General features: G+C 38.7%; 1 protein-coding gene and 1 pseudogene across 2 annotated transcripts in view; one reads left to right on the forward strand and one right to left on the reverse strand.

Annotated features, from left to right (window-relative positions):
- The window catches only part of MRE11 (MRE11 double strand break repair nuclease), a 62825-nt gene extending 53891 nt beyond the window's left edge, over positions 1-8934 (forward strand). The window contains exons 18-20 of one of the 2 annotated variants that reach the window (XM_024731314.1): positions 1704-1771; positions 5991-6069; positions 8172-8934. In XM_024731314.1, the coding sequence (XP_024587082.1) occupies positions 1704-1771; positions 5991-6069; positions 8172-8228 (204 nt within the window). In that variant the 3' untranslated portion in view covers positions 8229-8934. Of the gene's footprint in view, positions 1-1703; positions 1772-5990; positions 6070-8171 lie in introns of those variants that run through there. The other variant, XR_003001253.1, reaches the window with a different exon arrangement.
- A 9978-nt stretch (positions 8935-18912) lies between these two features.
- Positions 18913-19391, reverse strand: LOC112390378 (nucleoside diphosphate kinase 6 pseudogene; annotated as a pseudogene).
- Positions 19392-20038: the final 647 nt, after the last annotated feature.

A 20038-nucleotide genomic window follows, 5' to 3' on the forward strand; every position in this document is an offset into this window, starting at 1 on the left:
TAGGGTTTCTGCACGGGAGGAAGGTTTCTCTTTTTCTTTCTTTAATAATGGATCACATGATTGGACACCCATAAATGTATGTACCCAGTAATATTTTTAAGGATAATAATGTTGAACCAAAAGAGTCCATGCATGGAAAACTATGATTGAAGATGGGCGTTCAGTGCGTAGAGAGGTCTTATTTATTGCTGGCTTCCTTTTGTTACTTACACTCTCATAATACTCTGACTTGTGTCTTAATGGCTGAAGCCAGACTCAAGACAAGCTACAAGGTCTGAGTCTACGGACCTCTGTGTTCAACTCTAGATTTAACATGAAACTTCTGCTCTTCCTTTGGATTCCAAGAAGAGTCCAGAATGGGCTTGATTCTCCTGTTACCTCTCTTTCAAAACACATGTGTCTTACTTCCCAGGCACCATCCCTGGCCTCTACCTACTAGATGCCTGGGGTGTCCCCCCTAGTTATGATAATCAAAATGTCTCTAGACATGTCCAGATGTTTCTGGGATGGGGGGCGTTTAAAAATCACACCTAGTTGAGAATCGTTGCTCTATATCATACTGCCCCACTAGCATTTTCTCAAATTTCACTCTTTGATTTCTTGAGTATGTGACACAATTGACCACCTCCTCTTCCAGAAGACTTCTCTGTTTTTTTGTTTTTTCCTCTCTTATTATTATACAATTATATATGGGTACACTGGTGCTAACTTTTATCCTGAGCTCCATTTCATTATTCCTATTCAACTGTTGCCTGCTATCGCTTCAAGATCATATCTGAAAACAAAATTATCATCATGTCCACAAGGTAGCTTCCCTTCTAGATTTTTCTTTTATAATGCAAGAACATGAGTTCAGAAAGAGCAAGTCATGGTAACTTTTTCTTTCATGTTTTTGATTGAGGTGACATAGTGGTAGATCAGGGGAATGCTGAAGGCATTTGATCCCTTCAAGGCACTTAAGACAATCTCCTGATAGTTTCATGGACAAAATGCAGAAATATTGGCTGGATTCATAGCCATTTAGAAACTTCATTTAATGGTCTTTGATTAATAGTTCAATGTCAGCCTTGGGTGGGGGTGGGTCTCAAGTGCTGCTTTTTTCACTGTTTTGTCTTTGGCTTTATCAGTTGGATGAAGACATGGCAAATGTGTGTATTAAGTGTCAAGATAACACAAAATGTAGAGGAGTAGGTAGTAATTTGGATGATAGTATCAAGAATCACAAGTATCTTTCTTGGGGCTTAAAAGCAGCAAGTGGTATTTAACAGGGATAAATGTAACAGAAAAACAGATATCCGGTACTTCCCACACAGTCTTATACCTCATTTAAAATTGGAGATGAAACACCGATGGGCTAGTTCCTCATTAGAACCCAAGAAAATCACAGGGCACTGTCCGCACATGACCCAATGTGAGTCATTCACCAGTCTGAGTGCATGTTCCTATAGGTACCCAGGCTGCCGTGGTAGTAGGAGAGAAGTGAGCTCACACATGTTGTATTAAAAAACATTTGTAAATGAAGAGTGACATTAGTGGGGAGGTTAGGCAGAGCTTTCGTTTTTATGGTTATTGCTTACATGATATCTGCCTCCTTTTTTGTAACTTTTTATAAAAATATATATTTTTGGACATTAGTTAATGCATTTTTATTCAGATTTTCCATTCCCACAAAGACTATTTGCTGTTGTGTTTCTCCCCCTTAGGTGATTGTGGTAGATGAGTCAGATACTGAAGAAGACATTTTTCCTACCACTTCCAAAGCTGATCAAAGGTCGGTGCAGTGACTTCCTGCAAAAAGGAACATCTGAAAAAATTAAAAATTATCCAGAATTCAACATACATATTTCTCTATGCTACAGAAGTCTGATTTTTAAAAAAAAAATTTTATTTATGTATGTATGGCTGTGTCGGGTCTTCATTCCTGCACACAGGCTTTGCCTAGTTGCTGCAAACGGGGGCTACTCTTCATTGTGGTGTGTGGGCTTCTCATTGCGGTGGCTTTTCTTATTACGGGCTCTAGGCGTGCAGGCTTCAGTAGTTGTGGCTCGCAGGCTCAGTAGTTGCGGCACACGGGCTTAGTTGCTCTGTGGCATGTGGGATCTTCCCAGACCAGGGTTCAAACCCATGTCCCCTGCATTGGCAGGCAGATCTTAACCATTGCGCCACCAGGGAAGCCCTGGAAGTCTAACAGATTTATTTCAGCTAGTCACGTATGTTCAAAAGTGAAAAATAGACCAAGGGGTAGTTCGTGGAGTCAATGCAGCATTATTACAAGTATTTTCACTGAAAATTTGAATAACTTGTCATTCATTTCCTTTTGCCTTTATTACCCAGTGATTTTCTTGCTGGAGTACTATGTCCTTTCCAATGAACAGAAAATAGCTTTGTATTTTGTTAATATTCTGTTTCAGCTTTCAGCACTTCCTGTGTGTCAGGTACCATTCTGAGCCTTTGCCTATGAATTAGCTTATTTGCTGGTCACAGTCACTCCAGGAGGTAAATGTACTTATAACTCTATTTTCCCCCTTTTACCTTTGAAGAAAGTGAGGTGTGGTAGTCTACGTAACTTACCTAAGGTCACACAGCCAGTCACGGAGCCAAGCATTCTGCTCCAGGACTCGTCTCTGCTGTTGCCGCTGCTGCTTCTTTTCATTTTTTAAAAAATTTTATTGAAGTATAGTCGATTTACAATGTTGTGTTAATCTCTGCTGTACAGCAAAGTGAATCTGTTGTACATATACATATTCTTTTTCATATTCTTTTCCATTATGGTTTATCACAGGATACTGAATATGGTTCCCTATGCTATGCAGTAGGACCTTGTTGTTGATCCATCTGCTAACCCCAAACTCCCACTCCATCCCTCCCCCACCTGCCTCCCCCTTGGCAGCTACAAGTCTGTCCTCTATGTCTGTGAGTTTGTTTCTGTTTTGTAGATAAGTTCATTTGTGTCGTATTTTAGATTCCACATGTAAGTGATAGCATGTGATATTTGTCTTTCTCTTTCTGACTTACTTCGCTTAGTATGATCATCTCTAGGTCCATCCTCTGCTGTTGCTTCTTCACATAATAGATTAAGCTCTCAGACCTCTGTGCATGTAATAAGAATCATTTAATTGATGAGAGGAGATTTAGAAACGAACATTTTGGCAAGAAATCTGAAATCATCCTTGGCAGATTTGTGTTCGTGATGACAGCAACGGGGTGACGCAGTTTATGCTGTCTTTGAAGAATTGTTTAGTAATGGCATGGTTTGTATAGGTATTTCACTCATGATTTAAAGTATTTAAGCTCTACCACTTACTGAGTGTGGACGTTGTGCAAGTTTTGTTGACTTCTGTGCCTCAGTGTCCTCATTTGTAAGATGAAGATAATAATATTTACCTCAAAGTGTTGTTATGAGGCTTTAAAGTGAGTTAATATTTGTGAAGTGCTAAGTACAGCACTTAACACATAGTAACACCTCTAGAAGGGCTTTTTGAAGAAATAACAGGCTAGGGAAATAGAACAAGAATAATGGAAAGAATGGTAAGCAGTAAAAGCACTAATATTCTGGTAGTTGACTTTAAAAAGGAAAGAACTTCCAGCTGTAAAACTCCTTTCTGCTGGATGGGCAGTGGAAATCCACCCACTTTCCCCTGGAAAAACTGCACCAAACTCTACATGGTTGTACTGGGGACAAAAGGACCCTTCCAGATTTGATAGAGCTGGTGGCAACCTTCCCCTCCCTGCCGACCTTAAAGCAGTGAGCAAGAGAAGACCTGGCCCCATCAGGCCAGGTAGAGGAGGAGAGATGGAGGGGATTCTATTAAACCTTGCAGCGCGGGGAGCCAACATTTTGGGGGCACCTTTTATGTAGGCCAATTTAACATGTTCTCTTATGCTTGTGATGCTGTTACAACTGACATAATTGGCTGAACATCTCTAGGTAGGAATTCTGACTTGTGCCTCCAAATTATATCTGTACAAAAATGGAGAAGACTTACAGCTCCTGGCACTCAATGTAATACACCCTGTCTGCCTTATTTTTGAGCCATCCACAAGAAACTAATCCAATTAAACATTTTTTGACATCCAGGACAAGAGTCCATTTATTTGACCCAGTAGTCAAAACTGTATAACTATTCTTCTCTTCCTGCCACTGCTCTCTGAGGATAGGGGACCTCTCATAGACTGGATCTGTAGGTGTGTGAGGTCCTCTGGTGCAGAACTGGGGGCTCCTGCTATGATCAAATGAGCCAGCATCTGGTATAGAATGCCTGGCTTGTTTCTGGACACCACTGGTTGTTTGTCTGGGGAGACATCAGCAAGCAGAGTCAGGCCTCAGTGGGTGCTTCTTCCTATAACCCCCCTCTTTCCCCAGCTCTCACCTGCGGTGGCTAGCCTTGGCACTGTGGCTTCATGCTTTTGATCTGCTTCTTCCTATCACAGATGATGGAAACAAGTCAACAATGATCAGTTCCTGCTTAGGTCAAGTACAGAGAGTTGGGGACTTCCCAGGTAGATTGGTTGATAAATTCCTTGATCCTCTACCTCCAAAGCTATGTTGCTCTTCAAGTTTGCTCGGCAAATCCTCCTGTCCTTTACTTTTGTGCCTAAGAGCCTGTGGATTTTTCTGTTTCCTTCTGATGCATAGACCTCTTGACTCTCAATAATTTGTCCAGACAAGCCCTTTGCTATAGTAACATCCCAAAGCATGGTAATAAATTGTTGGCTAAGAGTTCACAGACACTGCTTTTATTGAAGACAAGAGCCGGCAGACTTTTTTCTTAAAGGGCCAGGTAGTAAATGTTTTAGGCTTTGCAGGCCAAGAGGCAAAACTGGGGATATTATGTAGGTGCTTATATAACCATTTAAATATACCCATTTCAAAATGTGAAGACCATTCTTAGCTCACAGGCTGTAAGGAACAGGTAGGCTGGATTTGGTGTGCTAGCCAAGTTTGCTGGCCCCTGTCCTAAGATGACCTAAAATTTCTGTTAGTAGAAATACATAGGAATATGAGTTGCATTGCTACAAGTTAAGCTTCATAAAAGTAGATTTCTGATTATCTTGCTTACTGATGTTTCCCAGGGCCTATCATAGTACCTGGCAGGGGTCAAGCACTAAGTAAATATTTGTTTTTCGGACTGGACACAAATAATATTAACAGTGAGACAACCCTAGAAAGCGGTGAGCCTTTCCTAAGATCCTTTTATCCTGTTATAGAAACGTAACTGAGATTTGATTTAAAATATTTCAGTATTGCCATAATTTTCAGGAGTAGAGGGTGGTAGTAGGTACATGTTAATATATGCTAAGAACTATGATGTCAGCAAACATCTGTGGCGTGCTTCATGTGTGTCAGGCACTGAGCAAAGTGTTTAAGTATATAAACACATTTAATCTTTAAAAAAATCTTATCGGGCTTCCCTGGTGGCACAGTGGTTGAGAATCTGCCTGCTAACGCAGGGGACACGGGTTTGAGCCCTGGTCTGGGAGGATCCCACATGCCGTGGAGCAACTAGGCCCGTGAGCCACAACTACTGAGCCTGCGCGTCTGGAGCTTGTGCTCCGCAACAAGAGAGGCCGCGATAGTGAGAGGCCCGCGCACCGCGATGAAGAGCGGCCCCCGCTAGCCACAACTAGAGAAAGCCCTCGCATAGAAACGAAGACCCAACACAGCAAAAATAAATTAATTAATAAACTCCTACCCCCAACATCTAAAAAAAAGATTTAAAAAAAAAATTCTTATCATCCTCGTTTTACAGGTGAGGAAATTGTGGCACAGGGAGGCTAAGCTGCTTGAAGCCATGTGGCTCCTAAATGGCAGAACTGGAATTCAGACCCTGAATTTCATTGCCACTAAGCTTCTACTGCCTCTAATGTAGCTCGAAGGGAATGTGTTATTTTTATTCATGGCTGCTACTAAAATGAAAAACTTAGCTCGAAAGCCTTCTGTGATGAATTCTTTGGTTCATTTTCTCTGTTTTGCTCACATTTTGCCTCAGGTGGTTGAGCACTTCATCATCGAGCAAACGCACGTCCCGGGGCCAAATCGCTAAAGGGGTTGATTTTGAATCAGATGAGGTAATAACGTAATACGTTAAGTCTTAAATAATTCTTAAATGTTTATAAAATCTGAATAGGGACTGCTAAGCTAGTTGCCGAAAATTATTTCTAAAAATAGTTTCATTGATCACCTTCCTTTGAACCATAGTTAATACTGAGTCAATGAGTGGCCTCTGTTGAGTGCTCATCGATGGAAGTACCTCAGATGTGAAAGGCCTGCAGATCCTTAACATATAATATCACTCAGCTCTTACTTAACTTGCCCAGTTAACAGTAGGATCAGAATAGTTTTTTCAGCTTCTGTTGTTTATGTTTGGAGAAATAGTGGTGATGATATCGTGGAAGCCTTTAATGTTGCTTTACAACAGAATGTTTATTAAATGTTCACTGTATGCTCTCCACACTTCCTGTATATTTAAGGCGGTACATGGTGGTGTTTTAACATAAAACTTACCATCTTAACCAGTTTTAAGTGTACAGGTAGTTCACTAGTATTAAGTATATTTACACTGTTGTACAACAGTCTCCAGAACCTTTTCATGTTCCCAAACCAAAAATCTATACCCATTGAACCACATCTCCTCATTTTCCCCTCTCCTCAGCCCCTGGCAAGGGGCTCTTCTACTTTGTGCATTATGATTTTGACTACTCTGATACTTCATATAAGTGGAATTATACAGCATTTGTCTTTCTGTGCCTGTCTTATTTCACTGAGCATAGTGTCCTCCAGGTTCATCCCTGTTGTACCACATGACTCACACCTTTGGTTTTTGAGCTTCACCTGCTGCCGTCATGTTCTCTGTGTCCCAGCTGTGGTTTTGAAACAGCTTGAAGAGAAGACGCCCCAGAACTCAGGCTGCAAAGAAAAATGGCACCATGAGCTCAGTCTGCCTATTAAATACTAGCATGTTGCCTCCAGGAGAGAAGTGGGCAGTTGTTGACCCGTTTATTAATTCCAAAGCATCTAGATATACATGTGGTTATATGTTACTTACAGAAATTCATATAGTTCATGTTAGCTCCAAAGGAGAACTATTAGCAAATTCTCTACTCTAGTTTGGATTTATCTCTGGTTTATCAACAAGTTCTGCCTTTTATGGTAGCAGAAAGTGAATCAATAAGAGAGAGCGAATTTGTGTTTCTCAAGGCATCCATATCTCACTAGAGATGGCTAATTTAGCGAACACTGGAACATGTTAATATCACCAGCAGAGCCTAACACCAAATAATTATCCCTTTTTATTAATGTCTTAAAGGAAACATAAATCAAAACTTTACAAATTTGCTTTCTCTTTTGAATAGTTATAGAATGTATATCATTGATTTTATGTTAACCTCATCAAATTATGTATTTGGGGCTTATCGAAGGTTTAGTTTTCATTCTCTCTAATTAAATTCTTAGTTAGCATCTGATATTCCTGCCTGTTCTTACTATGCATATAATCTACATCCCAGCAGTCTTTGAAACTAAATAGTTCCTCTACTTATTTTTCCAAAAAACATATTTGAAAGATTGCTTTCCTAGGTTGTTTCTTGTACCAGTCTGAGAGTAGCTGTCTATTTCTAGCATTAAATGGGTAATGGAAATAAAAATTACAGCTATTTCTGAGTTAGGTCATGTGGCTTCATTATTTTTTTGGCTCTGAATTTCCAGAGCATCAGATACACCAGTTATAAAATGTAAGTGGAAAAAAAAAAAAAAACCTATTTAGAAACCTAATAGAAATGACTTGAAGAGGGTTTTTTTTGTTGTTTTTTTGTCTTGCCCATGCCTTATTTGCTTTTATTAAGGTGAATAATTGAGAGAAATATATATGATATATATTGTGGGCTTATATATATACACACATATAGAGCAGGATAAATTTTTATTTTTAATGCTTGCTAAGAATTTAGTTGGACTTTCATTGTTTTAACAATGAAATAGCTACTAAGGAAGGGAAGAAGAGAAAAAAATTGACAAACTATTCATATTTATAAAGGAAATAGAAAAATGAAAGTCTACCCCATGTGAAAGGAGGAAATGGCTCTTACTGGTATTGTTTTGCCCGTAAGAACTTCTGTCTTGTTTCAGTGAAGCGTGGAACAGTCACTAATTTTACATTTGGATGTCATTCCAGGATGATGATGATGATCCTTTTATGAACCTTAGTTCTGCAAGAAGGAACAGAAGATAATATATTTAATGGCAGTTTGAAGTTTTCAAGATTCAGGAAAAATCGAAACGTTGCAAACTACGAGTTTACCAGTTGAAGATTTTTTGAGTATTGCTGTTAACTGAAGAATTTGAATGAGTCTTACTTAACAGAGAAACTAATGTATAAAAATTTATGTTTTTGAATATCATTTCCTGAACATGACTTCATTATTTGGGAAACTTCCCAGCTCAAGGGCGTATAGAATAGCATTGGTTTTCCTTATTTTTTAATCTGGTTGTTAACATTACCTGTTCTATAAATGCTCCATAAAACTTAGAATGTTGTTTTTCTGACATACATCAGTATATGTCTTACCGAGTGAGAGCTTTGCTTAAATACAGTCTTGAGTAAGGACTAAAATAAATCTACCATTGTACATTTCTGCTTTATAATCGAAGACTGTGCCAGTATTTTAAGGTTATTATATTTAGCCAAAGTTGAGGAAGAGAGCTTATAGAATCTAGCCCTTTTTATAATTTTCATAATTTCTAGACATCCTGGATTTCCTGCAGGTAAAACAATTTATATGAAACGGTGCCTAAGCTCACTGTTACTCAGTATATGTTCTTTTTCTAATGCTTGTGATAGTATCAGCCAGAAACTTTGAATGATTACATATACCCTATACTTTGAATAATTAGATATGTTTGTATCAAAAAATAAAGTCTGTCACAATTGTTTTTTATTCCAGTTGTAGCAAAGATTCCAGAGGATTATGTTCCCATTGAATGGTGGTAATTTTCTCCATTATTTTCTATTATTAATGGTTCTCTCTCTCTCTCTCTCTCTCTCTCTCTCTCTCTCTCTCTCTCTCTCCCTCTCTCTCTCTCCTGTTTCTAGGAGGAAAGTGTTAAAATAATTTAACCATATCTTCTTAGAAGCTATTGAAGAGTTTTGTTTTGTTTTGTTTTAGATAGAGTGGTCACTTGAACCTTATGGTTATATTAGATAAACATTGAAATATAACTTCTGTGGAATATCAATGCCAAGGTTTCTCATTAATATTTTATCTTAACATTGAGCATGGGCAATTCCAAAATCTTAGAGAAGCAGCTCCTGTTACATTTTCTTACGTGTATTCGGGGGACCTAAAGATTTGACCTCTTCAGATTTAAGTTCAATAATCCCATTCTCCTTTTTAAGACTGTTTAAAGACTCCCTGAGAGTATTCCTTCTTTTCATCTAACAGTGCAGCTATATATTCAAGACTCCTTAAGGAAGTTATAGATCTTGGTGGTACAACAGCCTGACATTTCTTTATATGTAGAAACAAACGCTAGACTGAGTGATGTTCCTGATTATTGGCATATTCATACCTAGAATGTGTCAAACTATAAAAGACAGCATTTGCTTAGTGGCTGCCTCTATATCATAGCCCTTTTAATGGGTCTAAGTCAAGAATTGCGATGTAGCCTTAGTTTCTTTAAAAATGTTTTCTGTGCCTCACTTGAGCATAAGGATTATTTTAGCAGGTTGCATTAACTCAGCAGAAGGCCTTGTCCTGTGAAAGATTCTCAGACACATCTGCTCCCGTCTTTAATATTCCCAGTATTTGAATGAAGCAAAGATGAAATCATGAGTAAGAGTTGCTCTCCATGGTGGGATGGAAGCTGGTTTGGGTGGCTGTCTGGGAAGACTCAGCCAATGGCTCTTCTCACCTGCCAGTGAGATGTCACCTGCTGGGGTGAGGGTCATAGTGAGGGAGATGGTCACTAATGCGTCCTGACAGGTTCCTGAGAAAAAAAGAGTAAGGCTTTCTCCCTTTCTACAAACTGCTCTACGGTATGAAAGAGATACTAAATGTGATTCTGTTAGCTCCTAGGAGAAGTGATTCCATGGCAGTGAGAGAGGGTGAAACTCTCAGCCAATTCAGGTCATTTTGCGAATAACGTGTGTCACCTCCTGGAAATACAGTAAATAGGAAAGAAAAACCTTTTTGATGAATATTGCTGCATAGTTAAATATGCCACATATCCTTGATATTCTGTATTGATGCAGTGAAGTCTAGGGTTTTTTGGACAGTTCTCAGACATGTTGGGATAGGTGTGTAGCGGTGATTTCCAGATGACTGCAGAGCCCTTACAGTTCCTCGAGGCTGAGACAGGGCCTCAGTGAAAACGTTCTGAGGGAAAAAATCCTTCCATCGTTTACCAAAGAATATCCCTCTTTCTGACATTTTGTTGTGTATCAAAAATACAATAGTGCGTTTACAATTCTAGGAAATAAAACTGGTACTTAGAAAATTCAAGCATTTAGGCATACGACTTTCAGTTTGGGTACAAATTGGACATTTTTTCCCTAAACTTTAAAAATTATGACCTGCAATAACAGAAAAGTCATGTGCTTTAACAAATAATGATAAAGTGAGCCTCATGGCATTCTCTACACAGGTCAGGAAATAGAACTTGACCAATGCCTCAGAAGCCCACCAGTGTTCTCTCCTGGAAACACGTCTTGACTCCTGCAATTCAGAAGTTCTTACTTTCGCCACAAGGTGGTGCTTCCAAATCTAAACTTAAGCCAGTGTAGTTTTGCAGTAAATTTGGAACCTGTGCATACTAAACTATGCTAAAACTAAGCTAAATTAGAAAGTTAGCTTTCTAATTTTATGTGTAAATTGTTTGACATATTTCACCTGGCTCAGCCTGTTGAAATTGCCAGGAAATTGCCCGTAAAATTGATAAATTTTACATGTAAAGGGTCAAGAAGAAAACGTTTTATGTTTTAATAAACAAAGAGGAAAAACTCTTTATTAGAAAAATGGAATAAAAAAGTCTCCCATTGTAAAAGTTTTCTGTTGAAATGTACTATATTTAAAAATAGCAGGACTTCCCTGGTGGCACAGTGGTTAAGAATACGCCTGCCCATGAAGGGGACATGGGTTCGATCCCTAGTCCACTCTCTTCTGCCTCTCTTCTGCGAAGATCCCACATACTGCGGGGCAGCGAAGCCCGTGTGCCACAACTACTGAGCCCACGTGGCACAACTGAAGCCCGCAGTGCCTAGAGCCTGTGCTCCGCAACAAGAGAAGCCACTGCAGTGAGAAGCCCTCGCACCACAGCGAAGAGTAGCCCCCGCTCCACACAACTAGAGAAAGCCCACGCACAGCAACGAAGACCCAACATGGCCAAAAATAAATTAATTAATTAATAAAAATAACCATCCCCCAATGTAACCTGATGTCCTCTTTTGTATCTCATACATTTAATTCACAGTATTTTGTGGCTTTTTAAAGCTAACTACCATTAAGGTTATTATAAAAGATTTTATAGAACGAAGAGTTGGTTTTTTGAGTCCAAAGAGCTTCCATATTTTGAATGAGAAATGTCCATATTTCATCATTTGCTTATCTCATTTTCTGTTAATAGTCTGAACTTAATGTTTAATAGCTAGGTCTGAAAATACTAGTGATTTAGCTTAGCCTCTTAAGAAGTCAGTTCACGTAGCTTGCTATTGCCATGACTGATAACTAGATCTGATTTTAGCTGTTTAAATCGTAAAGGAAATGCATATTTATTCTTCAAAATTCAGACATTGAAATTTTATCAAAACGTGTGTATTTCCCTATAATCCTCTCCCCAGACACAACCTCTCAACAATGATGTATATATTTCTCCAGTTATTTTCGGCATGACTACTAACAAAAATTGTTGAATTAGAACCCCAAATTGTATAGTCAAATATTTTAGTCTTTGTATCAAGGTATATGTTCACCTTGATACTTTTCTTGACATCCTGATTTTTCCATATCTTCTTTATCAAACTCTTTTAATTAAACCATCATTGCCTGTTTTAAGAGGTAATTGTACTGCTTTCTGATGTGTAATTTAAATGTTATCACTCAATAATAATTTGGGTCAAATAAAAGAATATTTAATCTGTGTGCCTTGATGTCGTAAGTGGTAAAGTGAGATTCAAAGGGCTCTTGGCTGGTGATTGCACGTAATAGTTGATTAAATGAAAGAAGCACAATGGATGTTAGGCTGGTTGGCCCAGGCCACGCTCTCTTCTGCCTGTCAGAGCCGCTAGGCAGTGGTGATGGTTCACGCACAGCTACCTAACACTAGTGCTTGAGTACCCTTGATCACAGTGCCTGTTTAATTTCAAGAGTTTCATGTTCGTCTTGTTTAATAATCAGTATTTTCTCCACTGTAAGCTTATAAAACTAACTTCAGCCTACCTATGATTGCATTTGAACTGATTGCGGGGTGTATCTGGACTTTGCGCAAATGCTGCTAGAGGCAAAAAGCCACTGCCTAGTGGAATAAGAGGTGCAATTGCACATCTGTTGGTTTTTTGTGGGGTTTTTTTTTTTTGTCTGTTGGTCTTAATAGTCCGGAAATAGGACTTGTAAAATGACATCTATCCATTCATCATAGACATATCTGAAAACGCCCAGTGGTTGATCATCCCAGTCTTGATTTCTGAACTTTTTAGTAGTGCTTTAAAACCAGGTCATGTTTTTTAAACTTTTAATTTTGAAATAATAACAAATTTATGGAAAATGTGTAAGAATAATAGAGTACTTTTTACCTTTTACGCAGAGTCACCAATTTTTAACATTTCATCATTTAAAAAGTTATTCTCTATGTGTGTATGTTCCACACATATATATTCATATACAAGCAGGAACATGCACACTTACATAGACTTTTTTTTCAATCTTTTGAGAGTAGGTTGCAAGGGGTAATGCTCCTTTACCCCTTATTATTTTCTTCAATGTATATTCATGTGTCCTCAAATCTTACTCCCTTCCCTGTTGCCCCATCCCCTTCTCCTCTTTCTGCTCTATCCATTGTAGGTAAACAGTTTCATTCTTGTTTATCCTTTCTGCATTTCTTTTTGCTAAAAGTGGATATGTGTATTTTTAATTTCCCCATTTTTCTTATACAAAAATTTGTACGCTATATATATTCTCACTCTGAACAATATATCCTAGAAATTATTCCCTACAATTTTATACAGGTCTTTTATGTTTTTCATAGCTACACAGTCCTCCATTGAATTTAAATACCATGGTTTATTCTATCATTCTACATATGGGTATTTAAGTAGTTCCAATATTTACAATATATAAATAATGCTGCAATATTAACCTTATTAGTATTTTCATATTTTTGGAAGTTTATCTTCAGAGTAAATTCCTAGAAGGTGGGATTGCTTGGTAAAAGGGTGAATGCATATGTAGTTTTGCTAAATACTGCCAAATTCCCTCCAGAGAGTTTGCATCGTTTTGTATTTCTGCCAACAATGTGTAAGACTGCCTATTTCTCCATATCCTCACCATCAGAATTTATTGTCAAGCTTTTGATTTTTTGCCAATCTAGTGGATGATAATCTCCGTGTAGTTTTAGTTTTCATTTCTGTTATGAATGAAGTTGAACTTGTATGTGTAAGGGCCATTTGTGGTGCATTGCTTGTTCGTGTATTTTGTCCATTTTTCTAGGATTTTTAGTTCCTTCCCCTCAAATTAATTTTTTTAAAACTTATATTAAGGATATTGATCCTTTGTCTATAACGTATTGCAAAATTTGTTTTCTTGCTCTCCTTTTGTGCTCTTATAGTTTCATTTCTTTCACATTTACATCTCTGATCCATTTAGAGTTTACTCTTGTGTAAAGTTGTGAGAAATGGATTTAATTTTATCTTTTACAAATGACTATCCAGTTGTCTGTGCATCATTTATTAAAGCGGCCTCTTTGCCCCATCAGTGTGCTAGATTTTCATATGTAGTGTGGTCTATTTCTGGACTTTCTATTCCATTCCATTAGTCTGTCTCTTCATGCGTTGATAGCACGATGTTTAAATATGAAGGCTGTGTAGTATGGTATAATGTCTGATAGGGCTAATCACCCCTCATAGCTTTTCATTTTCAATGTTTTCTTAGCTATTCTTTTATGTTTGTTTTTCCAAATGAACTTAAGTATCAATTTTGCAGCTTCAGCAACAAAAAATTTTTTTGTTTTTTTTTTGGAGGAATTGCATTACATTTATAAATTAGGAAGAACTGACTGGATGTCAAGTCTACTTTATATGTTTCAGAAATGTTCTAAATGTTCTTCATAGAGGTTTTGAACACTACTAAAATTTAATCTTAAGTATTGTCTTTTGCGCTGCTATTGTGATTGTAGTTTTTCTCTTCCATTATATCTTTTTTAAAAAATTTTATTAATTTTATTTATTTTTGGCTGCATTGAGTCCTTATTGCTGTGCACGGGCTTTCTCTAATTGCAACAAGCAGGGGCTACTCTTCGTTGTGGTGGCTTCTCTTGTTGTGGAGCATGGGCTCTAGGCACGCGGGTTTCAGTAGTTGTGGCATTCAGGCTCAGTAGTTGTGGCTTGTGGACTCTAGAGTGGGTTCAGTAGTTGTGGTGCATGGGCTTAGTTGCTCCACAGCATGTGGAATCTTCCCCGAACAGGGCTGGAAACTGTGTCCCCTGCATTGGCAGGAGGATTCTTAACCACTGTGCCACTAAGGAAGCCCTTCCATTATATCTTATAACTGGTTATTTTTATATATGAAAGCTATTCGTTTTTGCATGATAATTTTATATCCTGCTAACTTGCTGAATTCTGTCATTTAAATTTGTTTTATCTTTGATGCGCTAGGATTTTCCAGGTGTAATTTTATGTGACCCACCAATAAAGATATTTTTGCTTCTTGTTTCAATTCTTATGCCTTTAATTTTTTTCTCTTATCTTAGTGCATTGGCCTCCACCTTCATGTTAATATATCAAAAGAACTGGCAAAGTACAGACAGGGAATGTAAAGTTTTTTCTATACACTTTGGTGGAATGTTACCAAAGTTAAAAAACTGTAACTAGAAATAGCTCATAAAATTCTTCTCCAGGCAAATTTTATAAATTTACCAAATAATAACTTCATTCAAATGGAATTATATGATGTGTACCTTATTGTGTATGACTTCTTTCTCACAGTGTGATGTCTGAGATCATTCATGTTGTATCATGACTCTGTACTTTTTCATTGCTTATAGCAGTTTCCACTCTCACCAGTCCATATCCTTGCAAAATATTTGGTATTTTCAGTCTTTTTAATTTTAGTCATACTGATGGATATGTAATAGTATCTTCTTGTGGTTTTATTTTCATTTCTCTGATGACTAATGATGTTAAGGAACATTTCGTGTTTTTTGTGCAAATTTTGATGTCATCTTTTGGGATGTATGTATTCAGATATTTTGCCCATTTTTGAATGGGTTGTCTGCCTTTTTCTTACTGATTTCTGGGAGATATATTTTATACAATTCCTTTGTTGAGTATATGTATTGCAAAATCTTCTCCAGTGGCTTACCTTTTTGTTCTGTAAATGATGTGTTGTTGAACAGAAGTTTTTAATTTCAACAAAGGTCAATTTGTCAATGATTAATGTTTCTGTGTTCTGTTTGAGAAAACCATGCTCTATCCTAAGATCATAAAGAGATTCTTCTGTGTTATGTCCCAGAAGCTTATCTGATTTGCCTTTCACATTTAACTCTGCAGTCCAGCTGGGAGTTGATTTTTATGTGTGGTCTGAGATAGGAATCATGTTTCATTCTATTCCACATGGAGATGCACTGGCCTCAGCACCATTTGTTGAAATGACAGTCCCTTAACCCTGCTCCGCAGAGCTATCTTAGTCATTAATTAACAGACCATATATATACAGATCAATTTCTGAAATCTTTATTCTGTTCCATTGCTCTATTTGGAATTAATTGCTATAGTTTTTTAATGAGTTTTATAATAAGAACAAGTCTTCCTTCTTTGTTTTTTTTCCCCAAGGTTTTCTTGGTAATTCTTGGCTCTAAAAATTTTCAAGTAAATTTTGTAATTATATATACTGCTTGTGAGCTAATATAAGGTCTTAACAAAAATACCTGTGTGGTTTCAGTTTGGTTAAATTTTTTTTTTATTGAAGTATAGTTGATTTACAGTGCTGTGTTAATTTCTGTTGTACAGCAAAGTGATTCAGCTATGTATGTGTATGTGTATATATATATATATATATATATATACATTTTTTTAATATAAATTTATTTATTTTTGGCTGTGTTGGGTCTTTGTTGCTGTGCGTGGGCTTTCTCTAGTTGCAGCAAGTGAGGACTACTCTTGTTGCTGTGTGTGGACTTTTCTCATTGCGGTGGCTTCTCTTGTTGCGGAGCATGGGCTCTAGGTGCGTGGGCTTCAGTAGATGTGGCATAAAATTTATTTATTTATTTATTTTTGGCTGTGTTGGGTCTTTGTTGCTGTGCGTGGGCTTTCTCTAGTTGCAGCAAGTGAGGACTACTCTTCATTGCGGTGCGTGGGCTTCTCATTGTGGTGGCTTCTCGTTGCGGAGCACGGGCTCTAGGCATGGAGGTTTCAGTAGTTGTGGCGTGCGGGCTCTAGAGTGCAGGCTCAGTAGTTGTGGCACACAGGCTTAGTTGCTCCACGGCATGAGAGATCTTCCTGGACCAGGGCTCAAACCCGTGTCCCCTGCGTTGGCAGGTGGATTCTTAACCACTGTGCCACCAGGGAAGTCTCTACATTCTTTTTTAATATTTTTTTCCATTATGGTTTATCTCAGGATATTGAATATAGTTCCCTGTGCTATATAGTTGGTTATAATTCTTAACTGTTGTCAATTGCAGTTGATTTAATTTAAACCTTGATCTTATTCCCAGGCTTGGCTAGATATTTCCTTTGATAGTCAAACCGATTTTGGTTGCCAAAGCTAAAGTTTGCTGGCTGAGATTAGGAAAATATCCTGTTCTTGCTGGTATCTTCCTGTTTCCTACCTGAAACGTTATCAACCTCATTTACCTGGCCTAATGTGCCTTTGCCCATTGGTGGCATAGCCCAGTCAAGAGAGGGTAATAATGTTTCTTATGCCCCCACCTCACCCACCTTCTTTTCCTCCAACTTGTTTAAAGCATGTGCTGTTTTTCCCTCCTCTCCTAAAACGCTTCCTACACTTACAAAACAGTCAATCCGGGCTTTCTTCCAGTTCTGATCTTCACTACCCAACCGCCTCTGCCACTCCACCCACTAGTTTCCTTCCATCTTCATTTCCACCTCCTAATACGCATCTCCTTATATTCTGCAGGGGTCCCTTCTCCTCATCAGATGCAGCAGGTTCTATGAAGGGAATGAGGAAAGGAGAAAAATGAGGCAGAGAACTGTTTATTGAGTTGCTCTTGCATGCCAGGCCCAGGTGTATATACACATTGTCATTATTTAATTCTCATAACACTACATAGTAGGCGTTATTACCCTTTTTTAAATAGCTTAAAATCACACAACTAATAAATGTAGGGCTGAGATTTAAATCTAATTCTATCTGAATCCAAATCTCATTCTTTCCACATGACCACACTGCCTTCCATGAACTGAGGCATGTTCTGACTTGCAGCTTAAAACAGTCTCAAATCCTAATGCATCTTTGAACAGAGACTATACAGAAAAGAAGGGCAAAGTCCAAAGTAGAATGTGAGCTAGATCTCAAGTTGGTGACTGGCCCAGATGGGGTGAACACCCAGAGGAGAGCTTTCCCTTGGAGAGAGACATTTCAGGTGGTTACAGGGATTCATATTAAACAATGAGCAGTAAATATGGGTGACTCACTGACCAAGTTCTTATGAATATTGAAAAGTAAATGGTTTCCAGTTGGTCCAGATAAAATCTATAATAGATGATAGACAGACAGACAGAGAATGGGTGACCACTGGGATTCTCAGGATTGATTCAGTTAGGTTTAATGTGTCCATCAACTAAAAACTTGTTTAATAGTAATTTCCCACAGGAGGTTTTTCTATTTTGGGGTTTTTTTCTCCAAATCATATTTATTATTTTTTCTCTGATTATTTAAAAAAACTATAGGAAAACTAAAAAGTACTAAACAACACAAAGAAAAATATATATATATAATTAATATAGTAAATGTATATGTATTTGTGAATATAGCTGCTTTGTTTCTTTAAGATAAATTCTTAGACGTGAACTTTTTGGACGTCAAGTGTGGGTCATATTTTAAACACTTGGTAAAAACCTACAAATTCCCTTGTTGAATGGCCAGAGGACATGAATTTTAAAATGACAGACTGGAAATGCAAATAGCTAATAAGCCCAGGACTTTATTAGTAATTAAATTAACTTAAGGGACATATCATTTTTAACTATTGAAATAGAAGCTTTTCATTCATGCGATTTTTTTTTTTTTTTTTTTACTTCAGAACAGGTTTAATTACTCCAGTTAAGGATAGAGAGATAGCACCTAGAGTAGTGCTCCCAGCCTTGAGGTTTCAGTAGAACACTGACTTTCATTAAGGAAAATAGACCAAATATTGCTAATACAGGGCCACTGCGTTTTTCAGGCACGTCAATTAGGAAAGCTCCTCCTTGAAAACGGATGAATAGTTCTCAGAGAAAGGAGGAGCCATTATTCCTCCGAACCACCCATGGACATTCCAGAGAAGAGGCAGATAGAGAGTTAGATTCTAGAAGAGATGGCAGCAAGGAGCTAGGCCCTTATGCAGGTGGCGGTGGCCAGCAGAGATGGTGCAATGAGCCCCAGGCCTCCCCGGTCCTAGGAGAACACTCTGGACCAGAGGTCTGTGAGAAGAGGCCAGGTAATGCCACCAGTCTTCACAGACAGACAGCCCTACTCTGGACTGTAGTGCAGCTAAGGCTCCTCTTCCTCATACCAGCACTGTTCACTGAAGTCAAGGGAAAAGGCTGCAAACTCTCTAGTGGCTGAAACCACAGTCTGAGCCATGGGTTGTGTTACAGGTGTTGGTGAGGCCAAAACTCCCACGAACTGAATCTGGGGCCACGTGGCATGCTCAAAACACTCTGGTGGGTCCCGTCCCTCTGGGTCCTCCAGATCTGGATGGCATCCTTGTGGGGGAGGATTTAGGCTCAGACTGGCCCACTGGCCATGAACTCCACCAGCTGCTGAGAGAAGAAATGCCCTCCACGTTCTTGGTACAACTTCTGGCAATCTTCGCTTCTCCACAGAAATTCTCTCATTTGTACAGCGAGGAACTTGTTGCTCTGAATCGGCTGATGAGCAGCCTCCAGAATCAGTGGGTGAACACCTGCAGGCTTGATCGGGGCCAGAGTGAGGTGGAGAGCATGAGGGCTCCGCAAGATCGAGGTCATCTGTCTCCTGCCATCAGAGAGCCTGATAAGAGACCCATCAGGGCTGCACTCCCCACCCTTCCTACTCTGGAGCCCTCATTCATTCGATATTGAGTGCCAGCGATGTGTCGGACACTGAGCAAAGGCAAAAAACAAAAACAAACAAAAAGCAAAAAAACCCCAAATAAAAACAACCCACCATAGACATGACCTCATGGGACATTTAGTCTAAAATACGTATACCATTTATTGAATTCTGTTTGCCAGGACTGTGCTAAGCACTTTATAAACATTACATCTGATCACCACAAAACTCTGTGGTAGTTATTGTTACCGACTGAATGAGGAAACAGATGTTCAGAGACTGACTCACATGTCACATGGCTACACAGGCTGAGGATTGAATCTCAACCTTGGCTGACTCCAAAGAGCTCACCATCAGCTTCTGGATGAAGAGGATTCTTTCAGAATGCATTTCAAAAAATCAGTTCAGGACTTCCCCGGTGGCTCAGTGGTTGAGAGTCCGCCTGCCGATGCAGGGGACACGGGTTTGTGCCCCGGTCCGGGAAGATCCCACATGCCGCGGAGCGGCTGGGCCCGTGAGCCATGGCCGCTGAGCCTGCACATCCGGAGCCTGTGCTCCACAGTGGGAGAGGCCACAACAGTGA

This window comes from Neophocaena asiaeorientalis, unplaced genomic scaffold (assembly GCF_003031525.2).
Source record: "Neophocaena asiaeorientalis asiaeorientalis breed wild unplaced genomic scaffold, Neophocaena_asiaeorientalis_V1.1 scaffold143, whole genome shotgun sequence".
Classification (NCBI taxonomy): Eukaryota; Metazoa; Chordata; class Mammalia; order Artiodactyla; family Phocoenidae; genus Neophocaena; species Neophocaena asiaeorientalis.